This window comes from Monopterus albus, unplaced genomic scaffold, assembly GCF_001952655.1.
Source record: "Monopterus albus unplaced genomic scaffold, M_albus_1.0 scaffold7.1, whole genome shotgun sequence".
Taxonomy (NCBI): Eukaryota; Metazoa; Chordata; class Actinopteri; order Synbranchiformes; family Synbranchidae; genus Monopterus; species Monopterus albus.
Genome location: NW_018127887.1, coordinates 1182165 through 1197096, shown reverse-complemented (window position 1 = coordinate 1197096; position 14932 = coordinate 1182165). Strand labels below are relative to the sequence as shown.

General features: G+C 40.6%; 1 protein-coding gene across 1 annotated transcript; it reads left to right on the top strand.

The window, feature by feature from the left end:
• Nucleotides 1-348: 348 nt before the first annotated feature.
• LOC109974932 (E3 ubiquitin/ISG15 ligase TRIM25) lies at nucleotides 349-6069 on the top strand. Its single transcript, XM_020625405.1, has 7 exons — nucleotides 349-742; nucleotides 2430-3385; nucleotides 3513-3608; nucleotides 3989-4237; nucleotides 4337-4359; nucleotides 4792-4946; nucleotides 5101-6069. Exons 1-7 carry the CDS (start codon nucleotides 493-495, stop codon nucleotides 5643-5645), a joined length of 2274 nt encoding a protein of 757 aa, XP_020481061.1. The 5' UTR covers nucleotides 349-492; the 3' UTR covers nucleotides 5646-6069.
• The last annotated feature ends 8863 nt before the right edge of the window (nucleotides 6070-14932 follow it).

Below are 14932 nucleotides of genomic sequence, written 5' to 3'. Positions count from 1 at the left end.
GGCTTATTCAACAGACCAAAGGTGTTTTTTCTGCACCTGTCAGACAAGTAGTAGACCATGCAGTGCTTTCAAAACAAGTACAATTATTTTAAAATCAGTATGGAAACTGACAGGCAACCAGTGTAAGGATTTTAAAACAGTTAATGTGTTGTCTCCTTCTGGGCCTGGTCACAACTCAGGCAGCAGAGTTTATGGGTAGATCATAAACAGAGAACCATCACTATAGTTCAGTCTGCTGGATATAAAAAAATCCAGTCTGTCTGTGTTATTTAGAGGAAGAAATTGCAATAAAAAGCTGATTTGGTGGCAAATCCCAGATGACACCTATTTCTGGCCTGCAGGTTCGGAGCCCCCCCAACACCACCGGCAGCAATTTCATAAAATGTGCCTTTAAGACTTAAACCACTGGAAGGGAAGCGGGATTCAAACATGTAGCTCCGCCTCTGTTATTCGACATAGCGGAAACAGAGACTAAACATAAGATAAAACAAAATGGGTGCGTCGTTGGAAATTCCATCGAGGTGTCTTATATGCAGCGAGCTGACCCGAGACATCGTTACTCTGAAGTGCAACCACCGCTTCTGTCAACAATGTATCGGAGACTTGTGGAGCATTACCCCGGAAGGGCCGTACAAGTGTCCGAAGTGGCAGTGTAATGCTGTGTACCAGTCGCTGCCCTTTGACAGAGGCCTGATACGGCCGCCCACTCCTATCCGACGGCCTCCACCTAGCAGCCCTGCAGGTCGAGTAAAAGCTAAGTTACCACTTGGCATGAAACCAGACGGTCACTGAGCTAATGCTAACACTAGCTAACGTAGCACGCATCGTTACTCTCCACATTAAGATAGCTAGAATTACTTGGTTAATGCTAAATGTTGGATTGTGTGTGTGTGTGTGTGTGTGTGTGTGTGTGTATGTATGTATGTGTTTTACAAGGGAAGGTACCATGTAATGTGCTAGCTAATGTTGTGCTACAGCCACGTTATTTGTTAGTTAGCTTAATTATGGCATCATAATAAACCGAACTTCTTGGTGTAAATAACGTAACAGCTCCATCTACTTCCTTTAGATTTTCCACAAGGTGGAGGAAGTACTCCGATTTTTTTTTTTAAATCTGCGTAACGTTCCCTAGCAGTATATTTATGCAAAAAGAATAAGCTCAGTGGGTCATGAGCAGAGGAACACTATAACTTCATTATATCTTTCTCAGGTGTGGTGAATGGTTGGGCAGGTTATTCGTTGTTTCTGTCATTTTCAGTAGAATTTGCAAATATTTGTGTAACCAAGATAAAACAAAACAACAAAAAGTTGAATAAGGACAAAATTAGTTCATTGAAATGTACTTTTAAGTATCAAAGGTACTGGATCTGCCTATGTCAGTGCCTATGACTGTCACAAGCTATTATTATTATACTACTATTATTAGTACTGATACATAATTATATATGAGCAAACTGAAACGTCTGTATTCTAAATCTGCAGCTTTAAGTAGTACTGGGCTTTAAAGTATTATCTTAAATGTATTAAGTAAGTATATCTTAAATGTAGAGGAGTAGGGGTATCAAGTGGCATAAAAATCATTTTCTCAAGTAAAATACAAGTACCTCAAATATTTATTTAAGTACATTACTTGAGTAAATGTGTGCCAAATTACCCCTAATGGGAACAGCCAAGAGTAGAGTAGTAGAGACTTGAGTTAAATGTGTGCAGTTCTTTTCCACTGCTAGTTTTTATGCAGCAGGACATGAAATTGTATCTTATACAAATAGTGAGGGTAATGGGCTAACTCATTTATGTTCGTATGTGCTCATGTAGGTTTCCTGCACAAATTTGGTACAGATTTGTGATTTATTAGAGTTTTCACATTTCCACATTATGTGAGTTGTACTTAATTGCTTCTGATTGATGCATTAGGAATATTTTAAATCATAATCGCACAATGTACAATTGATTGCTACAGGAATGAGTCATTTAAAGTAAATATAATTGATGGACGATGCCACCGCTGATGAGCCGCCATCGTGATTTTAAAGCCATAACATGCCCAAACCATATTAAATGTAGTGTCAAATGTCATCATTGAAATTCAGTGTTTTCAGTTGCAGTTAAATTCATTCGGTCATGGCTGGCTGCCAACTCAGTGACAACGTTTATAAAGTGAAAGTACTAGGCAACATAACGCTTAGAAGTGTAAGCAAGCTTGATAGTTACTGGTTACGTAGCACTGGGATGTCCCCATTGTGGGATCAATAAAGTCTTGCCATACCTTAACTTGCTTCAAGTAGAATTGTTCAGTGGGCATATGAGATGAATGTTATTGGGTTGGGCAGAAGGCAGGGTGCAAGTGTTTTTGTGAAGTACTGCTGTGAAAGTGCCTAGGCAACATTTTGTCTGACTAGTTTTGCTTTGCTTGTATTCTGTTTTTAAAGGCCCATCCGATAACAGTGAAGAAAACCCACTACTGAGGAGGCCCTCGCTTTCCGGCCACCTCTTGGGGAAAAGAAAGTCAAGCACACCTGTACCAGAGCAACCTGACGCAAAGCGATCACCTGTGGGATCTCCCCATGTGTGGTTCAGCGACACTTCCACTCCCAGCACTTCCTCCTCAGATAAACCTGGGCCGTCAACTGGTGTGGAGACATCCAAGAAAGCAGTGGACCCGAAACCTACACAGTCTAAGGGTTTTGATAAGACACCCCCCAGTGACAACTCTGACAGCAAGGCAGTGGCTGCAGGTGATGTGCCACAAAACATCTCAGACCAGCAGAACCAACATAAATCAGGAGGGGTCATATCAGTGGACGACTCTGACAGCTCCAGTGAGGTAGATATATGTGATTCACCTCCTTTGGCAACCCCCAAGAAAGATGCACAAGTGACAGGAATTTATGCATCGCCAAAGAAACCTTCCTCACCTGCCAACTCTGATTCTTTTCCTGGAGTCTCAAATGCAGGGAAAAATCCATCTTCTGTACAAGACATCAACAAGCCACCTCTGATGTTCACCAAATACCCTGCTGCAGCTTCAGGATCCCCAACTAATGTTGGCATGTTTTCCAGGCAAGACAACAAAAATACCCGCCCTCTACCCTGCCATTATTGTCCTAAAACTCAATATCAGCCTGCTGTGAAAACCTGTCTGGTGTGTGGAGCTTCCATGTGTGCAGAGCACCTGCGTCCCCACCTGGATGCCCCTGTGTTTCAGAATCATACACTGGTTCCCCCTATGGAGGACATTTCTCTCTGGAGGTGCCAGGAGCACCAGGAGATAAACCGAATCTACTGTCGGCAGTGTGGAGTGTGTGTGTGTACAGTGTGCACCGTCATAGGCTCTCACCGTGACCATGTCTGCATCAGCATCAGGGAGGCAGAGAGCGAGCTCAGAGTAAGTGATGAATTATTGAACCATATATAATGTGCACACACAGAATAATTGTAGTTAAGGTTGAGATGCATGTATAGTAAGTCTCACCATAGTAATATTTGTATTTTCTGTACACATTTTTCCAAAGGGGAACCTGAGAGAGAAGATCAAACAGCTGCAGGATGCAGAACAGCAAGTACAGAACAGAATGACTGAACTCACACAGAAGAAAGAAACATTCAGCGTAAGAGTTCTAATTTATACTTATTTGTTGCTTAGCATGACATGAAAAGATTTATTTTTGCCTTGACTAACTGTGATAAGTGGAGATATGTGGGATATGTGGAGACTCATCTGCACATTTTGCAGTAAATTACACTAAACATCATGGAATTGTAACACTGTATTGAAATTTCAGTTTGTTTTAAAACCGGTATAATCAGCTACGAAGGTTGCCAAAATTCACCAGTCATGTGTATCACTCACAGTTTTCAGCTTAAACTAAGATTTTCTATTTTGTTTTCAGTTGCATAGGAAACCAATAACTACACTGCAATAACAAAAGGCTCTTAGGAATCAAAACTATCATACTACATGACATTGATTTACAGCGTGTCTGTCCAGGTGATTTTAAGTGAGGCACGTGAAGGTGTGCAGCAGCAGTACGGCGCCATCAGAGAGGCCTTAGAGCTGGAGGAGCAATCAGCTCTTCGATGTGTGACAAAGGAGGAGAGCAAGGTTCTGGGAGGACTAGAGGAGAAACTCAGCCACCTCCAGAGCTCCATGCAATCCATCCAGCAAGGCCTCCAGACCCTGGAGGGTCTGGCTGATGCCAAGGCAGAAAAACGCATTCAGGACCAGGCCTTCATTACGGTAAGGTGGATGTTAGGAGAGTAACCCGTTTGTTGGTTGGTAAAATATATAATTTACTGTTGTACTGAAAACGTCCTTCTCTCCTTTCTCACATGATAGGAATACAACAAGATAGCTGAACTGTAAGTGATGTTCCTTGAACATGCCAGTAACTAAATATGCCACCAAGAATGCATAGCGTCAGTAGACAGCCTGTATAAAAATCTCATGGAAAATAGGGTAGCAGTGTGCCTTTCCAGGATCACTGCCATGAGTGCAAACAAAATTACATTCAGTTTCATATTGGGCTATAGGAACAAAATGGCTGCTGAATTCACATACAGTTGCTGTGTAATGTGTGGATTTTTGTTTCACAGAAGCTTTATCCAGTTTACTAAAATAATAATGGTAACTTCTTATTAACTGCTAAATGTCTGAGTGTGCATGTTTCCACTTTAGTGTATTCAGTTATTTTTAAATTATTGTTTTTGTTTCTGTTTGTTTCCTGACCTTTAAAGGGTCTTCAAGGAATAAAGAGGTCTTAAGTCTGTGTGCTGTCTGAATTCTTTTCCCAGATCTAGTAACGTGGGGAACTGCATGGAACAGTTGGAGCCTCTAGAGGAAGTGGATCAGGCCCGGCTCAAATGTCTGCAAAGGTGGACTGAGAAACGGCTCAACGCAGTCGTCATCACTGTGCCTGGTGAAGATAGAGACCTCTACAGACTGCTCTGTGAGAGATGTTGTATTAATACCAGCATCTGTTTACTTTTCACTTAATGATGGCTCACAGCTAAATAACTAAATGCATCCTATACAGCAAAGGTGACATTCAGATTGTCTTACTCTTCTGATCAAACGTTTAAAATTTATTTTCTCGTGTGCAGACGGCACCGTCCCCTTCTTGGATGCAGATACAGCTCATCCCAAGCTGCAGCTGTCTGATAACAACAGGAGGGTGACGTACAGTGAGGCCCAGCAAGTCTACACAGAGCACGCGGCTCGCTTCAGCTCCTTCCCACAGGTCTTGGCCTCCTGTGCCTTGGAGGGGGGGCGCTGGTACTGGGAGGTGAATGTGTCCATGGATGACGGCCGTTGGAAGGTGGGGCTGAGTGAGGGTCAGATAGAGAGGAAGGGTCAGAAAGACAACTCCCGTCTGGGTTTCAACAGTTACTCCTGGTGTCTGGCCTGTGATCGAAGGAAGGTCGAAGCTCTGCATAACAAAGCGTCTGTTCCTGTGAATGCAGACGGGCTGAAGAGGGTCGGAATATTCCTCGACTATGATGAGGGTATTGTGTCCTTCTTTAATGTGACACCAGGGGGCAGGCTAGCTTTAATGCAGTCTTACAAGCATAGGTTTACTGAGCCTCTTTACCCTGCCTTGTCTGTGTCTAAAACACACATGGCCATCTGTGATCTGTTCCAGTCATAACCGTACAATACTGGCATGTCACTTCTTCTGAAAATGTAAATAAAGAAAAGCACAGTGCCTTTTATATATGAAAATTATTTCTTATCTTAAAAATGTCATTTTGAATCAGTCTTGGGGAAGGTAGTTCCTCTATGTATTACATAAAATGCTGTTCGTATGCAAAAAGTCTTAATGTGATTTTATACCACCTGATAGTACTGGAATTATGTCATGCTAGCATATTTTTGATGCCATAAATTTCTTTTTTAACAACACGTGAGCAAGTTTACACATGGTAGTCCAGTTAGCACTGCTGATCAATACAACATTGATTTGGATGATATTTGAAATTATGTTCAAAATATCCTTAAAGTCTTGTCTTTGACCTCTTTTTGATTCTGTTGTGAGCCAGTGTCGTCCTACTGAAATAAAATGTCAAACCCTGGTTGCGTTACTTGTGGCGATTCTTCCTCCTATCGGTGTTTAAATAGAAACACAGGTGTGTGAGTGGGTGGTGTGTTTCCCTTCAGCAGGTGACAGTTGGTGTGCTAACTTTGATCTCTCACTGCCCCCACAGTAGCTTTATACACAACAAACACTGTCTTTGGCGCAATCTCCTTTTACTACCACAGGCTGCTACAGTTGCCAAATTGTCCTCCTGCTTGCAAACTCTGAGGCTCATTTATTCTGCCTTGGGGTCTGTGCAGTTGACGTCTTTGACAGGGATCAAAGCGATGTTTACATGAACTCCTTCTGGATGATTGGTGGTGCCATTGGTTCAGGGACAGCTGTGGTTCAAAGCCGCTCTGGAATTGATGGCTGAGTATTTGGAAATCCTCAGGATCTACAGTAGTAACGGAGCTGAAAGGTACTGAATGAAAGTTAATTGAGCTTGTACAAGAGAGCACAGGGGAATAGAGCTTTGTAAAGTGTAGTACAGTATAATGACTGCCTGCAATTAATTTTTCATAGTTTAATAATTCTCCAAAATGTCTGCTTTAATTTGGCATCATTTGGAATCCATGCAGGTGTGTCGCTATGCCAGCAATTTCACACTTGCAGTCACATAAACCAAAGGTAGTCAGAACACCTCTATGGGCTTTACATTCTCTCACTTCCCCAGCTGGCACATGAAGGCAGGATACATGTCTGAGAGGGAGTGAGAAGGAGGGGGGGCTTCAACAGTCAGGATAATTAAATTCTCCTCTTCCTGTCCACCCAGAGGTCTCAAACTCAGCCACACTCTTACATGCTTTTCCACACTTGTTATCTTTAAATGAGGTAACCTAAGGGCTTACAGTTAGTCGGCACAGAGTTATTAAAGAATGAAATGTATGTATTGAAAGCTATAGACGGGTTCATTGACAGCTAATTGTGCATCACTAAATCTAGGGACAAGGTCTTCATTCGTGATCTCACAAGTCTCCTGTTTCCTGAAGGTAACAGCAAAAGTGTCTACTTGTCAACCTCTCTTCGTATAATATCCAGCAGGTTGCGCCTAACTACTACTGGCTGCTGTGGTGAAGGACACTTAGGTATTTGTCTCAGAGGGATATACAAAGAATCAAATCCTTGAAATTACCATGTCAATAACATGGCAGTGTACATCAAATTAAACAGTGGATGTGGCCTTGTCTTGAGAAAAGATGATACGCTTCCTTGGAAATAATCAGTTGATTTATAGTAATAATTGTGCCTTTCCACTAATTTCAAAGACAGATGAAAATCAAGACCAAATTAGGAGCAAAAAGCCAGCCAATAGAAAATGCTATTAGCTTTTAAATCAGTAATCGATTAATTAAAAGGAATCTAAACCTATCTAAATATTGGGAGTAGTATCCATCAGTGTCATTTGGTAATGCAGGAAATGTCTTTCTTCTCCAGTGGAGTCAAACTGAAATAGCACTATGAGTGGGCAAAGTGGGTCTCATTTGCAAAGCTTTCCTAGTAATTGCATGCTTTTACTTCTCATGATTGTTTTCAGGAAGGCAAGTGGAATGGCGTGAAATGACCGAGGTCAGAGATTTTCAAATTGATTGTGGGCAACAAGCCTTCCACTTAAACTGTCTCCCTAATGCCACAGTAAGTCACTCTTCTTCACTTCTAGCTTTTCTGATTTGTTGTAGACTTTGTATTAGATTGCTAGGAGGTTAAGCAGTTCACTTTCAGAGTTTGATATATGGTAACATTTGGTGTAGGATAGTTCGCATTAAGGGCTCTTTCTGTCTTTTGGAAAAACAAAACTAGCAATTATTTTATCTTGTTACCAAGCACTGTCTTGGGTTTCAGAAAATCTGAACCACTTTTCTGTGTTGTATGGTCCACTTATCAAAGCTTTTCCATTTGAACTTTAAATTTGCATCTATACCTGTGTTGTGTTTTTTTAATGATTCATCACTGTATATTCTGTACAACTTTAAATTGATACAAGTATACTTCCTGTGTTGTGTGTAAGTACGATCAGGAGTTGGCACAATCTATAGGTATACACATCCTGCCTTATGGCCATATCTCATATCGGCATGGCAACAGTTGGTGAGCTCAGGTGAACAGGGAGCCTCACGTGTCTGACCCAGTCACCTACTAGACTTGGCATTGTCCATGGAAATGTGAGACGGGGAACATGATGAGCCTATTGCTCACCTTTCCCCAGGCAAGTCAGTTTAGTCTGACCTGTTCCACAGACAGAGCCTCATGAGTTTCATAAGCAAGTCTGTCTATCAGCCAAGGTTGAACTGATAACATCCAGTTTGATGAAAATCAAATTCTGTGCGTGTCTGATTACAGTTTATTGTGGAAAAGTACAGTTTCTAAATTTCTGCATCCAGTGTATATTCTTTTGAGAATCAAATATCCTCATTGCATCATCATTTCATATCTGTTCATGTCTGCCGTTGTCCTTCAGCATTTAACATGTCAGCATAGTAAGCTTAGGAGGAAATAGCAACCACGTCTATTTCAGACACTCTGTTGTCAGCTATGGTGCCTATCTGTCTGCACCTCCTCCAGCCCCCCACACTACTGCCCCCACCCCATGTCCTCTCAGAATATCTGCAGTGACTCTAGTATTGTTTAATTATTTGTCTGTCCTGCTGCTCTTTACACTTGGCCCCTGCGCAGGCTGATCAGAGTGCAGGGTCAGCAGCACACAGGTGGCTGGGATTCAATGTCTTGAACCGGGTCTGCGCTCTAATCACCCTGCAGCTTCATTTTCCAAACAGACGCAGTTGCAGCTCTTGATCTCTATGCTGAACCCTCTAAGCTTGTTTTGTTCCTGCCAAAGCTTCACCACAGACACAGTCACTAGAGAAGCAGAGCTTTCTTATGTTTTAAAGCTTTTAACTTCACTGAATTGCAGTGATATTTGATTGTTTTGCTTTGTTTTTCATCCTGTATATGCAAAGCAACATTACACCAAAGTCATAGTGTTACTGCATGTGTTTATATTGTATGAGCTTAATCACATCTGCAAAGGGTTAGCAGAATCTTATTAGTTCTGTTCTGGCAATAAATCAGATGACTGGGTGGTAGGGTAGAGGACTTCTGTGACCCTCATTATAAATAGCTTGTCCCATACAAACCGCATCAACACATTCATGTACACGACTCAGATCACAGAAGGACAGTTACTGTATTTAAATGAATAGGTTGACATTTTTGGAACATGTTAATTTGCTACTACTGAGGGTTCAATGAGAAAAGTGATACGGTACTTTTGTTTGTTTATTAAATTTACATCTAAATGATAAATGGACTGTATTTATATAGCGCATTTTTCCACAGTGTGTTGCACTGGCCAAAGCGCTTTACAGGAGATCATAGACCATTCACACAATGATGACAACAGGCTGCCACACAACGGTATTAGTCAAGCCACCGGGAGCAATTTGGGGTTCAGTGTCTTGCTCAGGGACACTTAGGCATGCGGGGAGACCGGGAGTGGAACCACCAACTTGCTGGTCAGGAGACAACTACCCCGTGAGCCACAGCCACCCCCTCTAAAGCCAGAAGCTGGTTACAGTAGCTTTAACCTGACTTTCAGCAAGAAAGCAAATACGCGTATTTCCCAAAATATCAGTCGGCCATTTTCAGGTAGTGTTACTGCAGGGCAGAAGCACACCATCAAAGGGTGATAATGATAACTAGTGAAAATGAAACTACTGACTAATGTGAGTATAGCATCAACAATAACAAACCAGCATTAAGTAAAAAAGGAATGACTGGTGGTCAAACAGCACACATTTCATGTACTGATATCCACAGTCAGTCACAGGTTGTTTAATGTTGCACAGTGTCACATGGAGTTATGAGCTATTTACACGGATCAGTGCAACAACATGCCTCACTGTGCAGACTACTTTATTGCTGGTGATAAATAAAATACTGTAAATGAAATCATCATCTGAAGTTTTAATAGTGACTATGGGAGATCATCACAGTTCATCACAGTTATCTTCCACTTATACTGACAAAATGTCAGCCAGGAGAGATCTTGACCCCAAGAAGACACTCAGGCGCTGAACTATTACAAACAAGGAACTGTTTGGCATTTCCTCACTCACGACATTGTGACTGGGACATCAGTTCTGCCCAGTGCAATCAGGCCTTTTTTGTGCAACATATTCCATCCTCACTATAGTCACTTAACATTTTCATTTCTTCCTGCTTTCCCCTTGAGCCTACTTTCAGTTATCTGGAATGTTTTTCTGTCAGTGTGATGTAGTCGGGAGCATTATTGCTTTCACAGTAATTGGTATGTTGCCATTTGAGCCAGTGAATGAAAATATGTGGTATGAATCATGGCATTATTGTTGTTTTTGTGAACACCAATAATATCATTGCACATATTGCTGTCAGGGCATCTTTGATCCAGCTGTCTTAAAAAATACAAATCATTATTATATGAGTTGTTTTCATCATCTTTATAATGAGCAGGCTATTTATGGCAGATGCTATTTGAGAAAAACCATCAAATGTGTTCTGTGCTATTTTCTGATGAGTCCCCAGATCACACAAGTGAAGCATGCTCTTTAAAATGAAACTTTCACTGCTCTTGCTGTTTTTCCCCATTTTGCTTGAATTTTTTTTGGCCTATTTTAAATTCCCACATTTCACTCTTTCTATTTCCCTCTTACTCTCATTTGCCTCTTCTGAGCTTTTGCTGACATGAGTGATTTATTCACATTTCAAATTTAGTCTCATGGCAAAATGTGACTAATGTCTGTGTCCCTGAGGCAGCTGGCTGTTCACACTTGAATACACCCTGAACTCACATCCCTGCCTATCATTTACATCCTTATTTTACTTGAGAATGACTTAAAATTAGCTTAATGGAGCACTACAATGAACAAGTAGAACCTAAATAATAAGAAGAAGAATTTAGAAGAAGAAGAATGTAACAACATCAGACTTTATATCCAGTGACATTCCTGCATTTCAGTGATTTCAGTTTCACTGACATATCAAAAACCTTTATTTAGGTTTGCCACAGTGATCCATCAAGGTACCTCAACAAAGCATTAGGCAGGATAATTTACATATGTAAAAATAATATTCTTCACACAGCAACCTAAATTAACAACCTAAATTAACAACCTAAATTAACAACCTAAATTACAGAGAAATGAGTCCTAGATAGAGAAGAGTGCCCTGTCTTCAAGTGTAGGTGCTGTAAATGTGCTGTTGTACCTAATAATATTCTGGTGTCAGATGTGCACACTGGTTTCCCTAAACAATGAATAACAACTCTGTGCAAGCAAGTATTTCATCAAGAAAAAGGTCAACTTGCCATTTGTCTTTTTATTATTTTTTAGTATTAAACAAGAATCAGGCTGAAATTATGTAATAGTTCACTCATTTGCTACTCCCCACAGTATACAGTAGGTCATTCAACAGTGTGCAATAAGCTTTAGTGATGAATTTTGGGGTATTTACCAGCTTTTTATTAGTTTGTTTTTGCATCTCAGAATTAGTAAATGAGTATTACACACATTAAATGAGCCTGATGAGAGTATCTGTAATTTTTAACCTGATGATGGAGCTTGAGGAGAAGGCGAAGGATTACCAAGGTCAGTACAACTTGTCCTATGGGGGTTAAATCTGAGAACAACCCATCCAGCCCCTGTTGAGGTATTTCAGTCTGACCCAAAGTGGTGAACAGACAGAGTGACACTCCTGTCCCTACAGACATGCCACCAGTATTTTGTTAAAATAAAGTTAGGCTCATCATACTGTCCTTCCACTAGATTTCAGTAGTAGGTTGGCTTTCCAAAAGTTAAGTGTCACTGAGTTTTCTAGAGTTGTTTAAACTTTTTATAGACTCAATTGTTTGAAATAATTTAAAAAACAATTTGGTGAATTATATAAACTGGAAAAACTGGGAAATATTAATATCTAACAAGGTTTACACAAACTTAGGAATATTTTCAAATAAGGTTTGAGCCAGTGACAGCATTCACCTGTAATAAATGCAATAACATAGAGAAGGTGTAACATACTCCAAAGCAGAAGATATCACAGATGAAGGAGTGAAGTGAAAGAAGAGTCCCCGGAGAGCTGTCATATTTTCACCAGGCACAGCAGACTTCAGAAGTATCAGTCAGTGTCTCATTTCGCTTCTGTTGAAGAGGAAAGAAAAGATGTACAGTACTCTCAGTCCTCTCCCTTCTCATCAATGTAATGACCGGCATGTCAGCAGGATGCAGGACAAATCAATGTATCCCTTTACATGAGAATGTCTTTGACGAGCCCAGATCGTCTAAACTACTCTCAGCTTGATATCAAGGCACGAGAACCAGACTTAAAGACTTCTCTGCTTTGAGGGCTCCTAAAATATCCAGATTTTGAGTTTATTTACTTTTTAGTAGAGTCAGGTCTGTCACTTTTTGTATTACACCTGAGTACTTAAATTGTGCCTATGTAATTGAGGTACAAAGAAAAATTCTCCTTCATTTATTTGTCTTTCTCTTGTTCTTCCTTCACCTGTGGGCTGTGGAGTGTTTGCTGAGGGGTGAACCCTGACAAAGACAAACCTTTTCACCCACTCACAGTCTAACCTAATCTATTCTAATCTCTCATCTTTCAAGAAATTCAGCCCAACAACTTTAAATTCTCCTCCTTCATCAGTGCTGGACTCTCATCTCTTCTGTATATATTGTTATACATGTCATATTTGCAATACAACATTGTACAAATCACTGTTCCATCACTGAAGAGATGGTACAGCATTTCCTTCCTGCACACATTTTCTCATGATGTGTTTGCTTGTTGACAGTTGAACCTTTTAGCAGATAATAGCTGTTTGATATTGAAATTATGTATTCATGTGCATGTGTGTGTTAAGACTGTTGCCACGTTAGCGGCAGCTTTGAAAAGCTGTACTTAGACACAGCGGTGAAACAAAGACAATGGCAGACTGTTGATGCTTAACAGATACAGTGTCGGCCATGTTCATAAAAACATTTGCAAATTAGTACCAAACACAAACTTGTAACTGATGCTAATTTTAGTGTTATTTGTTAAACATTTGACCTTATAACTGTAAATGAAAAATTAAGTGTTCCGCAGAGTTAATGCAGTTTATCCCAAGGACATAAATGTGTGTACAGGTATCAGATTTTATGGTCATCCATCCAACAGGTGTGGAAACATTTCAATCAAAACCGAATTCACCACAAACTCACAGAGGAAAACTGTGTGTATATATGTGTGTGTGTGTGTGTGTGTGTGTGTGTGTGTGTGTGTGTGTGTGTGTGTGTGTGGTTTTGGGGTGATAGGCAAGGGAGGATGAATGAGAAATTCAACCTGCTGGTGGCTATAAATGAAAATTTATCACCATACTCTGTAAAATTCACCTCCCGGAGACCATCCATGGAAATCTATCCAATAGTTGTTACTATTTTAGTCTGGGCTGGTGTGGTGGCCTCGTTGACCACATTGCATTTGCATTTTGGTACACACTGTTTTCTGTTTATCCTGCGGACGGTTGGGGGGTGAGTCTCAGCCAAGCTCAGCTGACATTGCTAATACTACTACCCTTTTTCCTTGTGAGATCTTGTATATGTTAGAATCAACTGTGTTGTGATACTACTGTTTATGCTCAGTGTTCGTGGATGGAGGAGAGGAGATAAGCTAGCCCCCACCAGCTGTGAAATTACTCACCCCACCCCTTACACTGAACTATTTTTTCCCTATGATGAAACCTCTTGTAAAAGCATACGCCGCAGTGTGCAGGAAGTCATAAATTTACTCTAGAGGCTGTAGAGTGTGGTGAGCGTGCCATGCACTGAAGTGGGTGTTACAGGGTCATTTTGATCAGTTACACTTGAAAATATTGGTTTAAAAGGGTCAAACTCTGTTGGTGTTTTCAAAGCATGCAGTCTTGTTTGTGTATCTAGTCAGCTGATGACACAGCCAACACCTCTTTTCATTTCAAACCTGAATTTATTAGAATTAATCTGTTTTATTCTAGCTGAAACCTGACGACAACTTATACTAAAGCTTACATTTCCATGTACTCTTTATTTTTATTTCTGCTATGACACCCCGGGGACATCTTTCAGCTTGTGAAACATTTATGTTCATAGATGATATAAAATCTGTTTCAGACCCTTTGGGTCAACTACTCAGCCTCTGTTGTCACAGCTGGGAGGTAGAAACGCACTCAGATATGAATTAAGCCTGTGCTTGGGTTAATAATTTTCTCCTGCATGGAACAAATAAGAGCCAGGTTCTAAAAATAGCTCTTGCCTTAGAGGAAATTTAATTATACCTGAAAGAAGCTGTTGTTTCCGCAAGAAGAGCAGCTTAGGTGCCACATATTAGGTGGATCCCACGTAGCAACACAATGTGCCAAAGCCTCAGAGACCTCCTTCATGTCAAAAGAGTTCCAGTTCCTTAATCCTTATATAATACCCAATTATACAATCTGTATGCAGCCGGGGCAAAAGATGAGCCAGGTGCATTTGTCAAGTCTGGTGGAGGCCAGGTCAGTAAGCAGACACACTGGATAAACAAACTTGCTGGCTACACTTAAAATAATTTGTAAAAACATACAAGGCCAACGTTTAACAATGTAAAGTAATGGAATAATTTGGACCTGTGTTGCTAAAATATTTATTTGTGTTGAGTCAGGTCAAGTCACAATTTCTGTAATTGCTGTAAAAAAAAATGGGACTGTCACATGCAAGAAAAAAATGCAGCTGGTAATTAGCTTCCTAGGAGTCACTGTTTGTCAGCGACATATTGGAGCTAACTAGCCTCAGGTCTATTCAGGCTGTTTTTTGGTGCAAATCAGATTTTTTGAAAAT

Coding starts and splice junctions, on each gene's coding strand:
- LOC109974932 (XM_020625405.1), top strand. CDS start 493: ATGGGTGCGTCGTTGGAAATTCCATCGAGGTGTCTTATATGCAGCGAG. Junction 3,609..3,988: donor AGAAGAAAGAAACATTCAGC/GTAAGAGTTCTA, acceptor GTGTCTGTCCAG/GTGATTTTAAGTGAGGCACG. Junction 4,360..4,791: donor TACAACAAGATAGCTGAACT/GTAAGTGATGTT, acceptor TTCTTTTCCCAG/ATCTAGTAACGTGGGGAACT.